Source organism: Periplaneta americana, chromosome 15 (assembly GCF_040183065.1).
Source record: "Periplaneta americana isolate PAMFEO1 chromosome 15, P.americana_PAMFEO1_priV1, whole genome shotgun sequence".
NCBI lineage: Eukaryota > Metazoa > Arthropoda > Insecta > Blattodea > Blattidae > Periplaneta > Periplaneta americana.
The window spans coordinates 67,971,227-67,995,023 of record NC_091131.1 but is presented as its reverse complement, the minus strand read 5'-3'; the positions used below and the strand labels follow the sequence as shown (position 1 = coordinate 67,995,023).

The following is a 23,797-nucleotide window of genomic DNA, read 5'->3' as shown; positions in this document are numbered from 1 at the left end:
TCTCTCACTCAGTAAAATTGTAATAAATTCTCAAAAAGAATTATCATAATATTACTCATATCACAGTATTACCAAACTTTATCCTATATCCATCACTTAATTCGTAAAGCATTAAATGTTTCGCTCTAGAATAGTGGTTCTCAAAGTGTGGTCCGTGGACCCATGGGTCCCCAAAGCTCATTCTGCAGGTCTGCGAATATTCTGAATAGGGACTTTTTCTTCTTGCAAGAAAAATTTTATAATTTTTATGTGGCAATAACGTCAGAAGTGCACTGGCCTTTGTTGGTACAAGTTATAAATTCGTTTGGTTCTTGTTAACCTAAGAAAGTGAAGAAAGTTGTGTAATCTCAGCCCATAGATGGCCGCAATGTCCGCAGCGCTGATAAATTTGAGAACCACTGCTCTAAAAAAAAAATAATAAGTAATAACATTTTAGAACTTTCTATGTGCGACTACGGGAGACGGATTTGCAATAGAATCGATGTGTTAACCACATCAAATAAAATAAATAATAACAACAACATTAAAGGAGAAACTATAAGTGGTGGTTATAAACTTAAATGATTCGAAAACTTTACTATCAATAGCTGAAGACCTGACCGGTGATGGAGATGATTTCTCTTCGGATACTTTCATTACAATCTTCAAACCAAAACATAACTTAGTATCTACTTTTTTCTTCATTTGAATCTAGAAAAGTTTCAGCTTTCTGTTTCATCACAATTTAATTAAACATAGAGCAGCTCAGAACATATGACCAGAATGCTGATTCTGGATATCTACTGTACAACTCACAAGCTTATTTAGTGAAGAAAAAATAATATTTGTCAAAAAATAAATAAGTCATCTTAAACTAATTACTCTTAGTTGTAACTTAACACATTCAAACAAATAATTAATAATTATACTATAATTCAGTTTCTTAAAATCAAAACTTTAAAGTCAGCGAGATGGTATTTGGGAAGATGAGGTTGAGGATTCGTCATAGATTAACAGTACTTCACATTCGACTTATGGCTGGGGAAAACTTCTGGGAAAAAATCCAACCGGGTAATCAGCCCAAACGGGAATCGAACTCACGTCCGTGCGCAGTCCCTGATCAGTAGGCAAGTGCTTCAGACACCTGAACAACGCCGGTGACTAGAAAAGAAAGTTTGTTCCATGTGGTATGTTCAAGTATATGTGACAAACATTTCCAGTATGGAGTTGATATGATAGGCTTACCGATTATGTGCGGAGAATTAGAGAAATCTTCGCGCACTTAAACCACTTTATGAATCCATTGTGCCAATTTAAAATTTTGACATGGACGAGAAGTTGCCGATAGATTTTGTCTGTAGCCACCAGCATTACTTCATTTCCGAAGAAAGCCATGTTTTTTTAAGTAGGTTATTTTACGATGCTTTATCAACATCTTAGGTTATTTAGCATCTGAATGAGATGGTGATAATGCCGGTCAAATGAGTCCGGGGTCCAGCATCGAAAGTTACCCAGCATTTGCTCATATTGGGTTGAGGGAAAACCCCGGAAAAAACCTCAACGAGATACCTTGCCCCGACGGGGAATCGAACCCGAGCCATCTGGTTTCGCGGCCAGACGCGCTAACCGTTACTCCACAGGTGTGGACCAGAAAGCCATGTTAATAATGTTCATGACCCTTAAAAATTCTTCTCATTCGGCCGAGTGTGAACCCGTGAACATCGAATCTAATGGCAAGCATTGTAACCACAGCCCTCCAAGGACAACCACAACATAGTGTTACTTCCTTTTAATGCTGTACACAATATGTCAAGTGGCTGACATAGACTGAACAAACATCGCTATACCGCGATGTCGGCAATTGTTCTATCTACAGTTGCATAATATAAGAAATTTAAAATTAAAATTTAATACATTTTTGTTCATTCTACGTACTAGAGATGAACAAAACTAACTGCCGCTCTCGCTCGTTGTGTTTCTTGCACTTAATCTTCCAAGTCTCGTCTAGTAACTCTCGTGTGCTTTGAGTCTCGCTCATCATTCCCGAAATAGCATTTGGTCGGCGTGAAAAGATTTCGTAACTTTGAATAATATACATAATTGAAATAAATAAAATTAGAGATGTTTGAGACAAAAAGACAAAACAAAACCGTATCTTAGATATCAAAATGTTTTCTAGTTCTATTATCAAATATTACCTGTGGTTATAATACATAGAAAAAAAGTTCTTAAATAAATTTGCATTTCTAAGAAACATAAAACATATACTATATATTTTTTGTTTGCTGCTTGACGTTCGAGAGTTGATCACTCCCGATGTCTTGAAACACTCGCAAGCAGTCTTTATATCAATGACGCGACGTAGGCAACACTGTTGTGCGGGTTTTCGGCTTTGCGGGCGCTATTAGTTTTGCTTTCTCGATCGTTGTTCAACTCTACTGCGTACACCACTGCCATGTGATTCGGTTGCAACTGCTTCTGTCTTATGTCTTTACGAGAACGACGTACGAAAGCAATGATTCCTTGTGGTAGAATGGTAAAGTTTTACTTTATATGTAAATTTAACGTTAAAGTTAACAAAAGCGATGAATTGGTGGTTTAGTATTTGTAATATTTTTCATATTCAATATAGCCTCAGTTATAAATTTGGCGCCACCTTAAAATCAATATTTTATTCTCATAAAAATTTGTAACGAAAAATGCAAAACGAACAACTAATTTTCAGTCGAACTCTTGAAGAAGCTGAGAGACTCAATAGTGCCGCCTCTGAACACCCATACAACTTCGGTTATTTGCGTAAAAAGAAGTTAAGACGTAATCGTAGAAAATGGAAGAGTTCCGGTCCGTCATTTAATGTGGGAAAGTTTACATAACTTAGATTAGGCTATGAGAGATCTGCACTCGCACTCCAGTCAGTTAGGCTGCTATCACAATAGACTTACTGTACCTTTGTGTAGAGAAGCTGCAAGAAAAACAACGCTTTGTGTTTTTGTGCCAGTTGAGAATGATTATTCACATATTTTAGGACTGAAGCGAGCCTCGACTGAATATTTCATGTCATCGTTGTAATCTCTTCCTGTCTCGTGCGACAGGAAGGGATCGGCCTAGAAAGGAGTCTAATCTTCACCTGATGTAATGTTTCGCAAGAATTTTGCTCGTTTTCTAAGAGAACCCCCAGACGATGACCTCATCTAATGAGATCACGGATACTCCGGGCTCTTAAGTAAGAAAAATACATGGAATAAACATGAAAAACCCCAAATACAAGAAGATAATTAAATTTTAAATGATAAAATCTTAATGCTATTGAACAACACTCGCATTAGGAAGACATGGCCTCAAGAGCCGAGGCAGATATATTTCTGTAGATACTGCTCATTCCCCAATACATTTTAAAATTTGCCACAGTGGAATTTTCCTAAAATATCTTACTAAAGTAATTCCAGATTATTCCAAGAACAAAACACAAACGTCGATTTATTCAGAATCATATTTTGTAGGCCTATTTACTTCTCGAGTTTTCATACATACGGTAAGACAAATTACAGAATAAACATATAGGTTGTAGTTTACCCTCCAAAGGAAAGCCTTTCTCAGGGCAGTAATTGTTTAATTGTAGAAGACTTCAATAGCAGTAGTCTTGAAAGTGATTATCGTGTTAACAGCACTGTCTTACTTAACACGCAATTGGGCCGCCACGTCGGATGAGTTCCAGGTAACGAGTGGGCCTCGTGATCAGGAGTGAATTCGACTTCGGCTTGGGCCGATTATCTAGTTGGGTTTCTTCCGAAGTCTTGTCCAACTGTAAGAGGAATGTCAGATAATACTCGGACTCATCTTCCCAAATACCATTTCGCTATCACTAATTCCACCGACGCTAGATAACCTCGTAGTTGATGCAGTGTAGTTAAAAAATCGATTAAAAAAATCTACGACTACATAGATTTATCATGCTGCATATATTTATGTAGAACTATTTGTGGATGCGATCACATAAGGAGATGACAAGGGGAACAAGGGGACAAGGAGAACAAGGGGAGGACAAGAAGAACAAGGGGAAGAAGAGAAGAACAAGGCGAAGACGAGAAGAACAAGGGTAAGACGAGGAGGGTAAGGGGAATACAAGGACGTCAAGAAGAATAAAAGAAGAAGATGGGAATACAAGGATGACGAGAAGAAGGGAAATGCAAGGACATGAAGGGGAATATAAGAGAAGAAGAGGATTCAAGGACAAGCGTAATACAAGGAGAACAAGGGGACGACAAGGAGAGCAAGGGGAATAAAAGAAGAACGAGAGGAATGCAGAGAGAACAAGGAGAAGGGTTATATTTTTATATGACAATCAATTTCCTAGTTAACTCCATACCTAGCGAGGAAGAGGACATACGTGGTTCTACGTGGAAACACGCAACTCATGCGACATTAGAGTGCGTCCATGTCGTAAGGTTAACTTGGCTAACATTTCATGTTTGTGCGCATTTTTCTATGTTCATTTAAAAATTACGTGTTATCTCCCTTGGTAATGAGAATATGTTTGTTAATTTTTTACAAATGAACTTTTAAATTTACTATTGCGATGTTCATCAACATTTTCAATTTCATGTGTGTGGTAATAGATGAAATCTCGTTTATAACGACAATTTGTATCTTTTCCTTATTTTGAGTTCAATAAATCGTATATTAACAATACAGAATTACCAGAACAAGAAAACCATAACAAAATGACAGAAACCTTGGATCATTAATAGCTCAGCCTGTCAATGTTTTTTCAAGTCACGATCTTTGTCGAATTTTCCTTTGTCGCTCTTTTCGGTAGTCCTAAACTTTACAGTTGGTAAGGTAGGAGTTAAGTCAAATATTGATTTGCGCAGTAGTTCGTGTTGATAACATCTTCTCTGTAGCGGCCGGAGAAAGGGAGGACGTACCTTCCTCTCTGCACGTGTTTTGTAAGATCTGAGCCAAATATTGGTATGCGCAGTAGATCAAGGCGACAGCGTCTCCTTTGTAGCGGCCGGCGAAAGAGAAGATGCGTCTTTCCCTCTGTGCGGTATTTAGCTCAGATCTAATTTTCGATGTTATACTTCTATGTATGCCTATCATGTTACAGAGAATAACAAGTACCGAAATTGATATCATTTTCTTTTTTCATTAAACTCGTATTATACTGTAGAAGTTTATAATATTTTATATTGTAAAATTGTTAATAAGCATTGTTCACAAACAATAGCAATTAACTTCGGTATCTACTCACCATTGATAATTATAGCATTACTAGTGGCTTGTGCAGCAAATGCTGCAAACTAAGTTCATTAGACGATCAAATAAACATTTTTAAGATTTATTTTCAATGAAGAATACCAGACATTCGGAAAGTTATTTGCTTCCATAATAATGAAAGATACTCCCTCTCGAGCCAATACTGAAGAGAACCACGCATATAAATATCTACACCACACAGCCATTAAATATATGAAAAAGACCCAACCTCACTTGATTAATAATTATAAAAATATTTGATTTTTAATAATATTATTATCTTACGTAAGTTTTATAGCTTTCAGTGACATATACTATATAGCCGCCACTCAGTAAAATATATAAATCAAAATCTAATTTAAGTTATTCTCTACATCTACTTATATAACCCCAAACCGTTTCACTTTCATATCATCAATATACCATTAATATGTATAATTAATGAAAAATAGTCACATCATGGCATTAACTACAATAATATTTCATTTCTAATAGTAGACCTAATAATGTCATCAAACCACCTCAAGTTTTGTAGTTTTTAATATCCAATACACAGCTGTACCCAGAAAATTACACACCACAGAATCGAACCTGTAAATTATTTTTAGTAAGTTAAGTTTTTAATAACCAATTTAATTTGAACTCTAAATATGTTAGCATTCTTGCAGATCATGGCCTTCGTGTAATATTGTTGACTGCAGTATGTGTTTTGTTTTATTCTGAAATGCAACTCGGCCGACTTGACGCTCGCTTCGCTTCTCCTCAAAGAGTTTGTAAAGTATTACAAACTCTTTGCTTCTCCTTTACAAAAAAGCGAAGTGAACATCAAGTCGGCCGTGAATGCAATTAATTAGTTCTCAAAACTGACGAAAGATGGATTTTGGAAAAAAGGAAAATGATGTAGGAAAATTGACATTTCACTGGAAACTATTATTTTTCCGAAAAACTTTGGGTTCCAAGCTTCAAAATGAGGGGTCATTTATTAAAATCCGTTCAGCCGTTTTCCCGTAATTTCCATTACCAGTTCAAATTATATATATATATATATAGATCTTATACTGTGTAACTGAAAAATGACTAGGCCTATATTGGATTAATACCCAGATAAAAGGTATAATGATAAAACTTGTACTATTTGTATTATTAATGTTGATGTATAGAGGAACGTCTGTTCTCAAACGCCATTCCAGTGCTGTCATGGACAATTTTTTCCGCAGCCTCCGGCGGAAGCTTCAGCACCACAGAAAATGTTATTGCGATAAAAGTTGTGAACGACGTTTTACGTATGAATCAGTTTCAGAAAATGTGAGCAAGATAACAACTTATAGTTCTGCGAAACGTATCGGTGGTGGTCAGCCAGTGTGGCAAAAGTATCCATAGAAACTGCAGTAACTGGCTTCAAGCTCTTTCCTGTATCCGACTAGCAGTTCGATGGATTCCCATTAGACATTTATCACATGGAATGCATTTAATTCACGGATATAATGGCTATACGTTTTCCTAAGCACGCATACAATTGTTACATCTTATTTCTACTAACATAATATAGATGTTATTCAGTTAATAGTCGGCCTGGGTGGCGCAGTTGGTATAGTGCTGACCTTCTGTGCCCGAGGTTGTGGATTCTATCCCGGCCCAGGTCGATGGCATTTAAGTGTGCTTAAATGCGACAGGCTTATGTCAGTAGATTTACTGGCATGTAAAAGAACTCCTGCGGAACAAAATTTCGGCACACCAGCGACGGTGATATAACCTCGGCAGTTGCGAGCGTCGTTAAATAAAATATATTTTTTTAATTCTTTAGTTGATAATGATGATGCGAAGGAGGGAAAACTAACTAAAAGGTACGCGAACGCTCGTCCTCGCGAGGGGATTTGGCTGAAACTTCCGATGAGAAGCTATATGAGCTCCAAGCTGGTAGGTTTCACTGTATATGCCACTGTTCCACTAAAGAAACCTAGAAAATTTTTAAAGAGGAAAGGCTAAAAATTGACATAATCTATAAAGTACCACTTTAAATTAAAATCGGGGGAATGGGGGGGTCGCACAGGATAGCGAATTTGGCAGCAGTAGGACAACCTGTGGTGGTGGTGGTGGTGGTGGTGGTGGTGGTGGTGGTGGTGTAAAAAATGGTTACACATGTCTACCACCTGCCGTACCGCACATTCACCGTGCCGTTACTTTCCTAAAGGTGCTGTTAACTATCGATCAACTGCAGTCCACGATGCCGTGTCGTGCGCACAGCGGGCGCGATAAAGAAACATGATGTCTATAACCTACCTAAAATACATAACTAGTTCTAATCAAGTAAACGATTTTGAAAATATAAATAAAAGTCGTACAAACATCTGCTTGACCACTATCCACACAGTGACGAGGGGAACTTTCCACAATTCAGACACCTGTGACAAGTACCAGCTAACAGTAGATAAACTTAATGGAGTTATTAATTGTCAGTGGATGACATGATATCATTTCTCGTACAAGAGTAATCAGTACACAGCAGATGGCTTTTTTATACGCTGTGGCTTTTTTGTGATAAAATAGGTAATTCATGATATTTAATGCTTCAGAAGCGATCTTGGTATCTTATCTCCAAAACGACTAGAAAAACAAATTCAGAGAGGTAACGTTTCGGGCAGCTGTCAACAGCTTTCAGTGTAAACATGCCCTAGAATTCTCTCCCATCCTTAATCTGTTTGGAGATGAAATTGTTGTTCAGAAATTAAGCTCTTACTATGTACCAAGGTCAGAGGTAAGAAATTCGTAACAAAACTGTTTAGTTGTGTGTGCTTGGATCCACCCGAATGAACAGTAGTAACGCAGCTCTCACCGTGAACAAACCAGTAAAACAAACGTGTATAGTCGGGTGGTAAGCAAACTTGTCTGTGTGCCTTAGAATAAGAAACAAAATAGACAAGTAATAATATTGTATAAAGAAAACATTTGACAATTAGAATCTTCGTAATATTCCATTTAAATTTCCTGCCCATACGTATAATAATGACAAACACAATACATAATTATATGTATCTAGCCTTGTTACAATTCATAATAATAATAATAATGTACATTTTCAGTTTATCAAAAGAGATGCTCTTCTATATTCTGAAAAAAAAAATTGTACCCTAAAAATGTTCCTTCTACATCACAAGAAGTAACTGGAGAAAACCTGATATATGTATTTATACAGTACCCCTTACTGTATCAGCAAGTGTGCAAACACAGCTTTGTGAATCTTACAGTGCATTTCGTATATGACACATCACATTAAAACCCACAATTCTCTTCAAGAACACTTTACATTTTTGCTTTAATGACTACTGGGACTTTCCGGATATTTGAACAGTAATTATTATTCTTCCACATCTCGCGGTGTCAGTCATTTCTATATTTCTAGAATGTAGCGGAGTGATTGCTGCAGGAAAGGATATTGAAACATATCAACATTATACATATGTCGAGAAAGAATACAATGTCTACTTGAGTCAGATTTTTAAGTAGAATGTTTCTCTTTTACTTCTTGTATTTATCACGCAAAGAAAGGTATTCCATACCATGTATGTATGTAATGTATGTAATGTATGTAATGTATGTAATGTATGTATGTATGTATGTATGTATATATTGCTGAAGGTATTTTTGTGGCAGTGTATTGTATCTTCCAATGGTCGAAGTAAGAGTATTTCCTGATGGATTTTCCTCCAAAACCATACATAGAAACGTTAGAAGCATGATAAGTTTTTTGATGTTAGTATCTAAATTCTTGACAAACTGGAACTATCTCAATTCACTACATGTTTCCCTTTCACTTCAGAAATGTTTCAAGTCGCAACAGGTCTTCTATAACACTGTGTCCAGTAATGCCGAGGAAATACTGCATTATATCAAACTTTGGTATAGTAATTTCTTACTCGACAAAATAAATATTGTTTTCGACATTAGAGATGAAAATCATTGCTACCTTTCAATCCTTAATTAAAGCCGAACATATAAATATAAAGAAAGATATTTTTTGTGAGAGAACCTAATATTTTACAGTATCTTGTATAAAATTCAGATGGCACCTGAATAGCCCATTTTCAATGTAAAAGTATACTCAAGTCAGAAATGTTAAATCCAAACGGAAATTTGCATTAATAAAATCGAAGTCTCCGGTTTCGAACCTAAGGATCGATTGTCCTGAGATTATTCTTGGCCTTTCCGTTTCTTGCCTACATAGTATCGGTATCTTATGTTCTCCGTTATGGTAAGGTCATATTATCTCCGGTTACAAATCCTGCTGACCCAGTTTCAATTCTCTACAAAATATAAATTTACCTCTCTTTTTTAAGAACTAGTTGTATATCCCTTGACTTGTGCTTATCTTTATTATATTAAACGCTGATCTAATGTTATGCTAACGACATTACAAGAATGCCTCGCTACTTTTGAATATCTAAAGGCAGTTTTGTTTCAAAATCTTCAGAAGGGTGAGAACAAAAAGAGACAATATGTCTGTTGTTGAATATTGACGATGGTGACGACGACTTTAAAATGAATATTACATTTAGCTTTTTTAAAACTTATTTTTAATAATCTGTATTAGGTTAGTTTAACAATAATAATAGTCTAATGAAGTAGTAGAAAGCGTACTACATTTATAATATAAACACACTTAAATAAGTTATCAAACAGTATTGTAAATTTAGATTATTATTTAACATTTTATTTTAGATTCAAATTATATCGAAAATCTTATAATATCCTCTCTTGTTTGTTGCAGCTTTTATCATCTTCTTCGCTTTTCACGCCAATTTCTTCTGGTTGAATGTTATGTGCTTCGATATTTGGTGGACTTTCAGGTAAGTTTACATCGATTATATTGATGAAATTGTGCATTCATATAGTGGCGAAATTTAAATTAAATGAGCCCCCGCCTTTATTTTCCATGTACAGTTCCAGAAAAAAATGGCCCAGCTATTTCTATCAAGTTACACATACAATGCATTGCGCATGTGCAGCAAACAAGAGCGCCTGTACATAAACTACTTGTGGACAGCCGTGCGAAATATTTTGCCTACATACATGTGGAATCCCACAAGACTTGGACCATTTTTTTCTGAAACTGTACATAGCGTACAGCCTTATAAAGTATCTGTGCTATAAAACTTTTTTCTAAGACTGTATATCACTACTTCAAGTCAACTAAATATTAATCGAGTGGCATATTACGTATAACAATATGGGTTGTACCTGAATTTTTATGGCTACTCCATAAAATCTGCATGATTTGTTATTCAATAGTTATGGAACTAACTTAATATGTTGATTCTGCAAAACAGTCATAAATTTTAAATATCTGCGTTCAATGTTGATGCTTATTAGCAAAATGCATTTTTTTTCAATATTGTTTAACTTTCCATTACAAATAAACATTTGCGTCATTTCGTAACAAATTGTAGAAGTCCTGTTAATAGATGCAGGTATAAAATGTATCCCCTATGAAATAATTTATAGCAAATTGGTAAAAGTTATTTAAAAGCCGATATACACAAAACTGTTTTCATGTAAAATCTACGGTACATAAATTTAAATTTAAAAAAATATACACTTATATGCCACGGCATTTGTTATATAAATTTTCCAGACATGTTTCGTTGAGAGATGAATTACAAAATGTGGGCAGAAAAATGTCAGGATCTGTGTAAGTTGATACAGTCACAATGTTTTCATGTAGAATAGGCTACTTCTGAGAGGTTCTCTGAGATTACTACTACTACTACTACTACTACTACTACTACTACTACTACTACTACTACTACTACTACTACTACTACTACTACTACTTCTACTTCTACTTCTACTTCTACTTCTACTTCTACTTCTACTTCTTCTTTCGAATTTTATTTTTCCTCTCAACTTTTTACATCCTCCTCTTCTAATTTTTAAGAACTGGATCCTTTGCTCGTTCCTTCCCACTAGTTAGCAATAACACATGAATACTCATAACAGCCAAATAGCGCACAAAATAGATTGTTATCTTTTAGAAAAGTAAATGCACTTTTGCTTACAGGGAAATGAACTTGGCCATCGGGTTGAAATAATGCGATGTGTTTCGAGTAATAAAGAATGATTAGCTCACATGATTGCTATACCAACAAAAAATATTACAAGAAAATTTCGTGTGAAGTTGAATTATGGTTCTCTGTCTATCTTGCCATTGTTAAGCATTGTATAGACGAAAGGCGGAGATTTTACGTTTAAGACAGTAATGGAAGAACAATGAGTGGATTTTCAGAGAGGATTTCTACAACCGTAAATTCTATCAAATAAGTTCCGAGAATAATATCTCAGGATTTAATTAGTAGCAATAAGTCGTATCAACTGACCTTACGGTCAAATAAACGGAAGGAAATGGCCACCGGAGGCAGCTTTATCATTTTACTTTACTTACAATGTTGCATGAGCGCCCATAACGTGCGAATTATTCTCGGTTATCTAGACTGCAAGTATGTCAGGGTTATATACATCGTCTGTATTACATGAGATACTTAATATAATCATCCGTCGAACTGTGAATTTGATACATTTTTGTATGAAAGTGCAACAAGTGAGATTTCTTACGTGGCTTGCAAGATACGCACTGAAAATCATACATTTGATACCATAAATTTACTTATACTGGGTGAGAAAATTATCTCTCGGTCATAAAACGGCACCTTTGTCTATCAGTGGACGCGTTCTCATATGCTGGTTTCTGAGACAGTGCGGTATCGGTGAATCGACAAGCCAATATTAATACAATATTTTATTAAATATTAGTGAAAATGTCACTTATTCACCCAAAGAGATACTGACAAGTTATCGGAGAGAGTTAACTACTATCAGTAGAAATGTGTGGCAGTCTTTGTTCCTCAACCTAACTGCAAGTGATTTTTATCTGTAGGAACTTCAAAAGCTAGTATAGCCTACAGGATGTAACTGTATGACTTTTTCAAAATTTGGGGGAATGTAGAGGGTGATATGGTGAAGATTTTTCACCAGAAACCCATGACCGGAAATGAAAATTGTAGTATCTACAGCACTATGAGATGTTGCTTTTCTTGTTCTTGTGATGGCGAACTTTCTACGCATTCGGTAGGCTAAACAAAACATCAGAATAATTTGAAGAACTTTATTGATTTTCACATTTACAATAAATGTTCAAAGTAACGAATGCCAACTTCGTTACATAGAGTGCAACGACGAACGTCTTATTCTCTGGAAGATTCCACGCTCCCCCTTTATGGTATCGAACACTGTAAAGACTAGCTCAGTAAGGTCATTTACTGTTTCTACTGGTGTTGTGTACACAATAGCCTTCAAGTACCCTATAGGAAAAAGTCAGGAGGGGTGAGGTCAGGGGAACGTGCAGGCCAAGGGACTGGGCATCCCCTTCCACGCTGGTGATTATACTGAAGGGATGTAAATATATTTTCCATGTAGGTTCAATAATATGTTCGTACTGTCTAAAAATTTAAACTATGGTTTATTTAACGACACTCGCAACTGCCAAGGTTATATCAGCGTCGCTGGTATGCCGGAATTTTGTCCCGCAGGAGTTCTTTTACATGCCAGTAAATCTACTGACATTAGCCTGTCGCATTTAAGCACACTTAAATGCCATCGACCTGGGCCAGGATCGAACCCGCAACCTAGAGCACAGAAGGCCAGTGCTGTACCGAATACGCTACCCAGGCCGACTCGTACTGTCTATGTTGCTATTAATTTATTTACAACCCTCGTATGTTTATTTATTTATTTATATTTATTTATTTAGTTATTTATTTAGTTATTTATTTATTTATTTATTTATTTACTTACTTACTTACTTAGTTACTTAGTTACTTATTTACTTATTTACTTATTTTTTATTTATTTATTTATTTATTTTATTTATTTCACAAGGAGGGCATTCATTTGAATGACTTGGTGGCCGGAACTCCACAGTATATAATTATGCACTGTTGGGCGAATAATCTATGTAAAGATTAATTTTTTGTTCCTACAGAATTACTGATTACAGTAACTATATCAGATAATTCTGCACGAGCAAAAAATTAATCTTTACGTAGATTATTCGCCCAACAGTATATATATATATATATATATATATATATATATATATATATATATATATATATATATATATATATATATATGTATATTGTAGAGTCCCGGCCACTAAGTCACTCAAATGAGTGCGCTCCTTGTGTGATGAATGATGACTTTTATAATATACTGCAGCTATATATGTGTCAATATTATATGTCGAACATGGATTAAGGCCATTAAGAGAAAGTGCCAAAGGAGAAAGATTCGATCCGGTGCTGTAGGTTGAGCCCCGGCGTAACCTAGTGGTTAGAGCGCCCAGTGCGTAGAACTGGGGATCCCTGGTTCGATCCCCGGCGTCGAAGCGAATTTTTCTCCATTAGTAACCAATAATAACCATAACAGATAATTCTATAGGAACAAAAAAATTAATCTTTAAGTAGGATTTTAATTTGGCATTACCGGTAATTATAATACGAATATGTATGATAGCTATTTCAATACAGTTTTAAATTAAGAGTGAATTAAATTGGTAAAAATACTGACCACAGTTCTGTGGGCACTATTTTATCGTACTCGTATTACACCATTCGTATAAACTCTCGCTAATTTATAATACTCCTACGGTGTGTCTTTCATACATTTGATTCTGTGAGGTTCTAAATAATAGCGCGGCGTTAATGAAATGAAAAGGACAACACTTTATCACTCCATATAATGATAGTGATCATATATCATAGGCCACTGCTAGGCAGCGAGACGGATTTATTTTTCTTTGAACTGCGACTTGAGTGTCCATTTCAAAGACTTTGCAGAACAAAGATTCCAGCCTTAAGTGCAGGGACGAAAATCATTGTCTTTTGCTAGTAACAATATACCCGTCGAAGTAATAATTAAAGATGTGAACATATTATTCAATATATTTTTTTAGGCTGAATGAAGTGACTACCTTTCGTGGTTTTCGTCTCTGTAAATATGACAAAGGCATTAAAATTTCCGAAGACATATGTCCGATTTTTTTTTCTTAGTAGGTTATTTTACGACGCTGTATCAACATCTCAAGTTATTTAGCGTCTGAACGAGATGAAGGTGATAATGCCGGTGAAATGAGTCCGGGATCCAACACCGATAGTTACCCAGAATTGTCTCATTATTAAGGGAAAACCCCGGAAAAACCTCAAGCAGGTAAATTTTCCCCACTGGGATTCGAACCCGGCCCACCTAGTTTCGTGGCCAGACGCGCTAACCGTTACTACACATGTGTGGACCCGAATTTTTTATGTTAATTGATGAGTATATAAATATTTGATAATAATATTTAGCGTCATATCACTGATCATTAATTCAGGCGGCGTCCTTGTCGTCAACAGCACCGTGTATACGAAAATAACAGAGCGTTCCGGTACATGAAAACGTCCATTTAGAGCCCTGAACAGAGTCATTCAGTTATAAATTCAATAACAGTAATGAGTTATTGCTGTCAATTTTACTCTTTATGTAAATAAATAGTAAGAAATTATTCTCCAATTACACCGAATTTTGAAACTTCTATCATTTCAGTATTTGAAAACTCTGCAAAAAATTACCAGAATCTCGGTAACTTGATTCATAATAATTTTTATGCTCGACCATGCCGAAATGTAGTAGGCCTAATTATACACCTGGTAGTAGCCCTTTAATGCACCTCATTAAAGAACACCTATTCATTATATTTCAGTTGTTCAGCCAATGAGAAATCACCATTGTAGCATTATAAAACCGCAAGTATCGATTATTCTCGGATATGCAATCGAAAGACAACTAGCGAAACGTCACGGAGGCTGGAAATCCAATACTGTCGCAAAAGGTTATGTTCTGTTACTATAATAATTAGCGTTAATTGTAAATAATATTCAAATAAATTCAATTTGTCATCTCGTTTTTCAATTCTAAATCAATTTCCGGGTTATATCAAGATTAATGTTCATGTTATTCTCTAGATTATATCAAGGTCAATGACATTCGTTCCTCGGAAAAAATCAATACTTTCGCGTCAGCGCACATCTCACAATTTAGAAGGTCAGTTCCGCTCCTCACTTAGATAACCATAACATGAATATTTATGAATAATTTCAAGTTAGAAATATGGTCGAGCATAAAAAGTCGTATGAAACTTGCCTATAATGGTAATTAAGACGCTCGTAAGAAAATTATGAAACTCGCTTGCTCTCGTTTCATAAACAAACATACTTGCGTCTTAATTACTACTATTATAGGCTCGTTGCATAATGTACTAATAATATAGTATTCCGCTAACACTTACGAAGAAAATTATTCTGTGAAATATTTTAAAATTGGATTTTATTAAATTTATAAAGACACACAAAAGTCTCCGCGTAGAGATATGCAAACTTGCACATTGCAATGATTATCGTGTGCTGTTCTCGACACAGCTGCATCGCTGTGAGTTTTTATCGGACACATCAGCTGTATACAAAAAGAGGAACGTGCCTCAGGCCTAGTGTGAAGCTTTGTGAGAAAATGAGACGACGCTTCACTGACTCAACTTGAAGTGTCATAACTCGACTCGAACCTTGGTCTGCCTTGAATAGAAAGAAACTATAACCATGATTGACTAAGAATATATAAACAAGATAATGTCGCTTGCATAAGCCTGATTCACACGGGGATAGCTTACAGAGTCAAGTGCTTGAAGCCTCTAAACTTGACGCTATATTTGCGATCACAAGGAGACACTAAACTTGAGTTCCACACGTAAAAAACGCGCGCTGAATGTTGTATGCTTAAAGGTACACTGTTCTAAGATATTTTTTTTTTACTTTTTTGCGAACCACTTCTACATTAATGTTTTGGACTCCTTGTTCCTTAAGTTTCGTAACAAGTTTCTAAAATACTTGCCTCTTGTTTAATTTGAATGTTTATTATTATTGAAGTTTTCTCGTGCCGTGTATACCACGGAAGTTCGTACATCTCATGCAATTCTAAAAATAGGGTCTATGTATTTATTTTTATTTATTGTTTATGACTTACAGGAAAGTATGTACCTACACAGACTAGATGCCCATCAAAGCACTTTCTTCACGTAAATGTAATTTATAATTATTGATAATCATTCACATAGACAGCAGTTATAAAATGGGTACTAATATAGCAATAGAAATAAAAGAAATGAAAACATGAAAGAGATGTTACTTATGATTCAAAAATCAGAAATTTAATAAATCAATATCGGTAATAAGTTTCAGGGCCAAAACAAGAAAAAAGTTTCGATATCTGTCTCGATCTAGAGATATTAAACACCAAATTTCTTCTATATATATTTGGAGGGATATAAAATGGAATTAGTTTGAGTATTTAGACGGAATCAGTATTATTTTCATTCCTATTTTTCTGAGAAATATCATCGAGTAAGTCGTTTTTGTGCCATTGAGCGTATGGAAACCAAAAATTCATCTCAATAATCTAGTTGGAAACTGGAATGGACAAGGTATTTTGAATATCTTATAATATAGGAACCTAAGGAATTTATTCTGTATTCCATAGAATGAACGTTGCTTTTGCAACGAGAATTTCAAATAATTATACTTGTAGTAGCATATTCCACTTGCATCTAACCAGGTGTAGGCCTAACCTAAAAATGGGTGGTTGCTTGAATAATTTCGAATTACAAATCCAAGTGATTTGTAAGCAGAATTAGTAATTGTTAAAATATGGGGTTTGAAAGTTAAATTAATCTGAAATTCGATACCTAAATTAATTAGCTATTAATTTAAACAAACCATATACGCACACCATCCACAATATCTGCTTGCAAGTTGCTACAAGTTAGCATTCACACGAAGAAAGTGGTGGAGTCAAGTTGACCACGTGATGGGAAAGTGGATACAAAAGTTGACTAGTCGTCAACTCAAATTCTGCTTGACCGCCAAGTCACAACTTGACTGCCCGACCATATCACACGGGGAAAGTCGAGTTGCTTCAAACTCTTAACTCCTGTAAACTATCCCCGTGTGAATTGGCCTTTACAGATGCCACTAACAAATAAGTGTTGTCAGATTACAGCAATTATTCAATCTATAGGAGACTGAATGTTTCCTGAAACTGTTCTGGAAGTCGAAGACTCTTGCGTTCAGTTGGTAAAGGGCTTTCAGTGCACCGTCCGTCCTCAAAGCAAATGTTTAGAATTGTCCTCTCTGACGCTTATTTGATATTTTCTCAGTTATATGCCCAGTAAACAATTTGGGATATCATCCAAATCTCATTCTCGTCACATGATTTTGCCCTACTTATAGTTAATGTTGCTGACAACTTAAGTATCTAGTTTTGGTCACATCTGACATGTTGGATCCTTCGGTAACCACCAAAGTATGTTTTATTCCGTTACGAAATCCGTTACTGAGAAGTTTCTAGATTTATGTTGACAATGTTTTCATCTTTAGCATTATGTTAGAATAACCCTTTCTTTTGCCCTTGTGGAAGATACTAGAACAACCCATTTTCTTTTTATTAATTACACTGAAGCTGAGTACTGTTATTTTGTATCTGTATTTGTTGTATCATTCCTTAATATATTAGTCTGATTTGTACTATTTTGAATTTCTACTTGTATGAGCAGTTGCTTTTTATATTTTCATTTTGTCACACGTTAATTAATTTGCACGATGATGATCTACACTTTTTCTTGTAGTTTTATTGCATTCCTGATGGTATGGATGACAGGCCTGATGGCCTTAAGAGAACTAGGTAGTGATGAGGGGTCAAAATCCGATTTTTTATTTTGTGTTTTTAAAGTACAAATTTGCTCTTTAAAACAATATAAATATTGTGGGAGGTATTTCTGCAGATAAGCCCTTTAAATGCCCCCTTTAAATTTGGCGGTGCATGTAATACATTGGCTACATTCTTTATTTTAAATGCAGTTTTCCATAAGTTAACATTTTTCAAACTTAGGTGCATTTTTCTCTGAAACTACTGAATCAATTTACATGAGATATTTATAGTGTTTTCTGTAGCCTGTGTTCTACAGTAGACCTGCGGGTTTAAGAATATCACACACATAGCACAAGGAAAAATATATAAAGTATATGCATTGGAAAAAAAATTGCAATAAAATGTTAAACAAAGTTCAATATTTTTTTTTCACTAGGGGTGAAATATTTAACGAAATTTTGCTTTAGAATTTACAATATACTTACTATATAACTTAAAAAAATACAAGGTATATGAGTGAAGATTGTAACAAGTAATGTGCACCTGAAGAATGAGGTACACTTAGCAAAGTGGGAAAACAGGTTATCAGTTAGGGCCTTTGCCTTTCCTTTTTTCTTTTGTACTTTGATACGAAACTAATTAGTTGTCTTTTATACCAATGAATTCAGAGTGACTGATTGTATAAGCATGGAAATTTTTATTTCATTCTGAACACTAAAAGTTTAGAAATATTTAACTAAACTTTGGTACTGAAATTTTTTAATCGCACAGGCAACACTACCTACTCCCCTTAACTCCACCAGAATAAATAAATAAACGAATAAATGAATAGAACAGAATAAATCAATAAATGAATACAATATAATATTTTATTACTCAGTCGATGACAAATCAATGTAAAATAATGACTTATTTTATAGTCATTAAGTTTATATACATGAATTACAAAATTGCGAACGTTTTCGCCTATTCAGGCATCCTCAGGCAGAGTTATACAATATCTCAATGTCATATACGTAGCTATTGGTGGTGAGTACTATTTGAATTAATGATGTACAAGCCATCTCCATTATTAAAATGTAATATTACAGGTAGTAAACTTAAATAATGTTAAAAATGTTAAAACCATTTAGTAATTAAACTTCATAATATGTGGAACTCTTGTTCAGTCCAATGAGTGGTGAATATATCTGAAATGTATAAAAAATATAATAGAAATGGGAATATCAAATGTAAATTGTAATCGGATTGGATATTTAAAAGTACTCACGTCGTTTAAAATGTGACAACTGCATAGTTAGCAACTGTATGGATTACTATAGACATCCTGTGTTTAATGTAAATTATCTGTAATGAAATAATAATTAATATCAATTTTAGTAGAATTTGAAAAATTAATTGGAGGGCTAAATTATGAAAATTATAGAAATTATAGAAATATAAATTATAGAAATTGACAATCTGAATATTCCATCCTGCTTTCTAAGAATAAATCAAGTAAATACATACATTTTTTTAAAGTTTCTTAACTTCTTTCAACATTAACCATCTAAATGTTTTTCATCATATTTCATAGTAACTGAAAATATGTGACGACTGATTACAATTTTACATGATTTTGTAATTCGGTAATTGCTGTTTCTAAGAAGATACACGTGACATACGCCTATTAAGTTGATAAGCGCCGCTTCTAGTCTGCGAATCTATCAATCAGGTCGAGTAGTGTGGACGACAGCATTGATTCATATCAGGCGCTGTCTCCTCGGAAGTGAAACATGATATCGTCTCACTCATCACTCTTGCTTGCTGGAAATGATTTCATACTTCCTTCTCGTCGCATTTTTTACAGATATGTTGCTGAATCAGTGCGGTTAAGAATTTAATGGCTGTCCATAGTAACAACAGAAATTAAATATCACCGAGTCGTTACGAGCTTATAAGTCAAGTAGTGACTCTTAAGTGTCAGAAAACGGGCTTATCATTCGTGAACTTTGATTTTATCTCCGGTGTTGAATGATGTGATAATTGTGGTGGAAAAGACAGGAGGATGAGGGTTTTCTCGGGACACTCTCGTTTTCCTTAACGTTACAAATTTCATTTCACAAACATTCTCATTCTCCATTTCACCTTACTCTACTCTTTATTTCATATCAATAACAAAGATAGTTTAAAGATAAGATGTAAGAACTTCTGTGATGCCGTGTGGCGATAACCAGCCAATTCATTTCTATGTGTAATGTTCACAACTGTATATTGGTGTCAGACGGAAACGTTCTATGGGCGATATCCTATAGCAGTGCTGACCAACTCAGCTGTTCTTACGAGCACTGTGTGCACACACGAGCAGAAAAAAAAGCAACGTTAGCATTGCAAGCATTGACATAACGGACTGAAACGCTCTATGGGCATTATCCTGTAGCAGTGCTGACCAATTCAGCTGCTCTTACGAGGCACTGTGTGCACACACGTGCACTCACGGGCAAAAAAAAGAGCAACGTTAGCATTGCAAACATTGGCATAACGGAAGATGTGCTCTCGCATAGGCCTACTGCTCATGAAGAGTGCTCATACTCAAAGAGCGCGAGTTGGTCACCACCAGTGCCCTATATATACCCTAAAGCATACAGCATACGAAAATAATTCCCAATGTTGTCCACCGTTGTGGCTGAGAGATTAGCGAATCTAACTCCGAACCCAGCGGTCCCGGGTTCGATTTCCGGTCAGGACGAGTTGCCTGGGTGAGGTTTTTTCGAGGTTTTTCTCTCACTCCTGTGGATAAATATCAGGTAACTTTATCAGGCGACTGGAACCCACTCATCTTCGCCACTTCCTTTCCTCCCCCATCATTCTTTCCTCATCATCCCGTTTCTGGTTTTTCAGATCACTCTATAGGCGGTCTCCCGAAGCTGCTGACTTTTTCGACCGGCCTCCGTGGAATGTAGTTCAGCGTTGTTGGATGGCTTCTGCAACGAGCACCCGAGGCGGACCTACTCGGGGGAGGAGTTTCGTCTTGGACCGACAGGGGGGCGTTGGGGGGATTTGCCGAAGCAGGAATGGTATATGATTCTGCCGGCTGGAGTCATGTGGTTAGGGCGGTGCGCGTAGGGGATCTGTGGCATGCAACTCATTACATATCGAGAGTTTGCGCAATAGATCTCAATAGGTCGCAGTGCTGGGCCATTCGTGCCCCCCTCAGTTAAATTCCATTCCATTCCAATTCCCGATGTTGTACGAGGAACGTCTTGCGGCGACCCATGCTTACACTCGAAAGATATTCAAGTCAGTCGAAGGCCTCGCACGCATGTGGCATCCCGCTAGCTCTCGGGAATGATCTGTGTTACCAAGTCTATAAAGGCTACTCGTACGAGTATTTGGCATGTGACTCTGTTCTTATTTATTAAAAAGTATTATAATAATGAGATTATATCGCATATTGCTACAAGGCATAAAGAGTACAACTAAAATGTATGTCAAAACTCTAGACAGATATATTCCTCTTATATAGAGAATGGCAAAAATATTATATGGGCATTGATCCGAAAACGTTTTATTTCCTTGCCACAGTCCTTTTCCTACAAGTCTGCTTATATCGCATGATGCGGTATATTATAAAATAAAAATAGAAATAGCATATCACATGGAAATCCGTCTAACAGGAAATGCTCAAAATGGCCTCCGTTAGCACGGATACATGCATCAACTCGCCGTTGCATTGAATCCAGGATGTCCGAAGTATCCCTGGAGTAGACTATGTCGCACTGTTTCGCAGCCTTTCAAAATAAGGGCTCGAAGACTTTCTTCATCTTGCAGTGGGAGTCCATACACAAGCTCTCTTAAAAAGCCCCAAAATGAGAGGTTAGTGGGTTTAGGTCCGAAGAACGCGGAGGTCAAGGAACTGGTCTACTTCTACCTAACCATCTGTCACGGATAAAATGTACGCAGATTTGATACACATATTCGTGCTAACGAGGGACATTTTGAGCACTTCCTGTAAGACAGATTTCCATGCTACTTTTATTTTATAATATATCGCATCATAAAATGGAAGCAGAGTTGTAGAAAAAAGGATTGTGACGAGGAAATAAAGCGTTTCCGAACCAATGTTCATATAACATTTTTATTCTCTCCATTTGAGAGGAATATGCCCCTAAAGTTTTTACATGCATTTTAGTTACACCGTGAATACAGGTCATATTTACATAACAGAAAACATAAATATACCTTATTTTATTACGTAGATTCCATCTTCAAACGATACACTTTTTTCTACGAGGGTTGTTAGCTATCCCAGGAAAAATGATATAGCGATTTAAAAATATGCTCCTTACAAGGGGATATACCTTATTTATACACACCCTTATATTACTCATAAAAATATGGGGTTTATTGCATTCAGTTTAAATGTTGAATATGTACGCCATTTTGTTCTTTAACAAGCAACAATCTTTCTTCTATATTGTGTATAGCATTTACTAATAGATCTGGTGGAATATCTTCAATTTGTTGCGAAATTGCACATTTTAGTTCGTTGGTAGTCGTAGGATTAGTTTAAAAAACTCGATCTTTTAAATAACCCCACAGCCAAAAATCTGCTGGATTGATACCAGGGGAACGCGCTGGCCAGGTGTTAGCAAAATGTGTGCTTATTATGCGATCACAATCGTTTAACTGATATATAAATATGGGGAGTTAAAGTCAAAACCATTTTAAAACACAGTCAATGTTAGTCATTTAAAAATTAGATAAGAAGTAAATTTACTTTTGGCATGTTATAAACAAAATCTGTTACCATGTTAACCAAACAAATGAGTGTGATAAATGAACAAATACCATTGTTCGATACATACAAATGTGTTACCGGTACCATTTTGTGTATACGTTTTTTTTTTTTTTTTTTTTTAATATTATATCTATTTCAACATTAACTTACTTTTGAATAGCCCTGTATATTACCCTCGTTACTGTTGAAAATCCGCCTAAACTTCACATATCGGATATATCGATATAGCCTACTGTACTTCGGAAATGACGATTTTCACCTTACGCAATACTAACCAACAAAACAGTACGTAGGGCATAAAACCATTATACATGGTATAGACGTTAGAAATACGATGTATTCAGTTTAGGGCTACTCGTTTTTTATTACAGGCCATGAGGAAAGGAAAGTAGGCCTACTATATGTAGAAACGTATTCGCATACAAATGTTTTCATAGGACTCCTAATTTATTGTCTTACCGTCTTTTCATACATTGTTAGACGCAAACAGATCATTTGGTAAGAATTTATATTTCGACAAATTGGAAATGAATTTTGGGTGAACAAAGACAGCGTCTGGCAAGGCTACATCGAAATATTCCTTTTTTTTTTCTCTCTCTCCAAATACTGCTCAGCTGTTTTCTTGATGTAAAACAAGCTTTAGATAAAGTTTGGTATGATGGTCTTCTATATGAAAACAAATTGTTGCTTCCTCATCCCTTTTATCTTCTACTTAAATCTTATCTCAGTGACCGCTACTTCCAAGTAAAGTATAAAGATGAAGTTTCAACCCTTCATCTCATTAGCTCAGGTATTCCTCATGGCAGTGTACTAGGGCCTATTCTCTATGTATTCTCTCTACATACGATCTGTCAGTAACACAAAACACCACTATTGCAAATTTTGTGTGTGCGCGTGCGCGCGCCACATTATCATACTCTTTATACACCTCTTTACTATACAGAGCGGCGTTGAACACGAAATTATTAAGTTACCATTTAATCAGACAACTTATAGCAG

General features: G+C 35.7%; 1 protein-coding gene across 1 annotated transcript in view; it reads left to right on the top strand.

Moving 5' to 3' along the window:
* Positions 1-23,797, top strand: part of LOC138715093 (G-protein coupled receptor Mth2-like) — an 88,983-nt gene that overhangs the window by 42,892 nt on the left and 22,294 nt on the right. Inside the window, exon 2 of the mRNA XM_069847608.1 lies at positions 10,001-10,079. Coding sequence (XP_069703709.1) covers positions 10,001-10,079 — 79 coding nt within the window. The remainder of the gene's footprint in view (positions 1-10,000; positions 10,080-23,797) is intronic.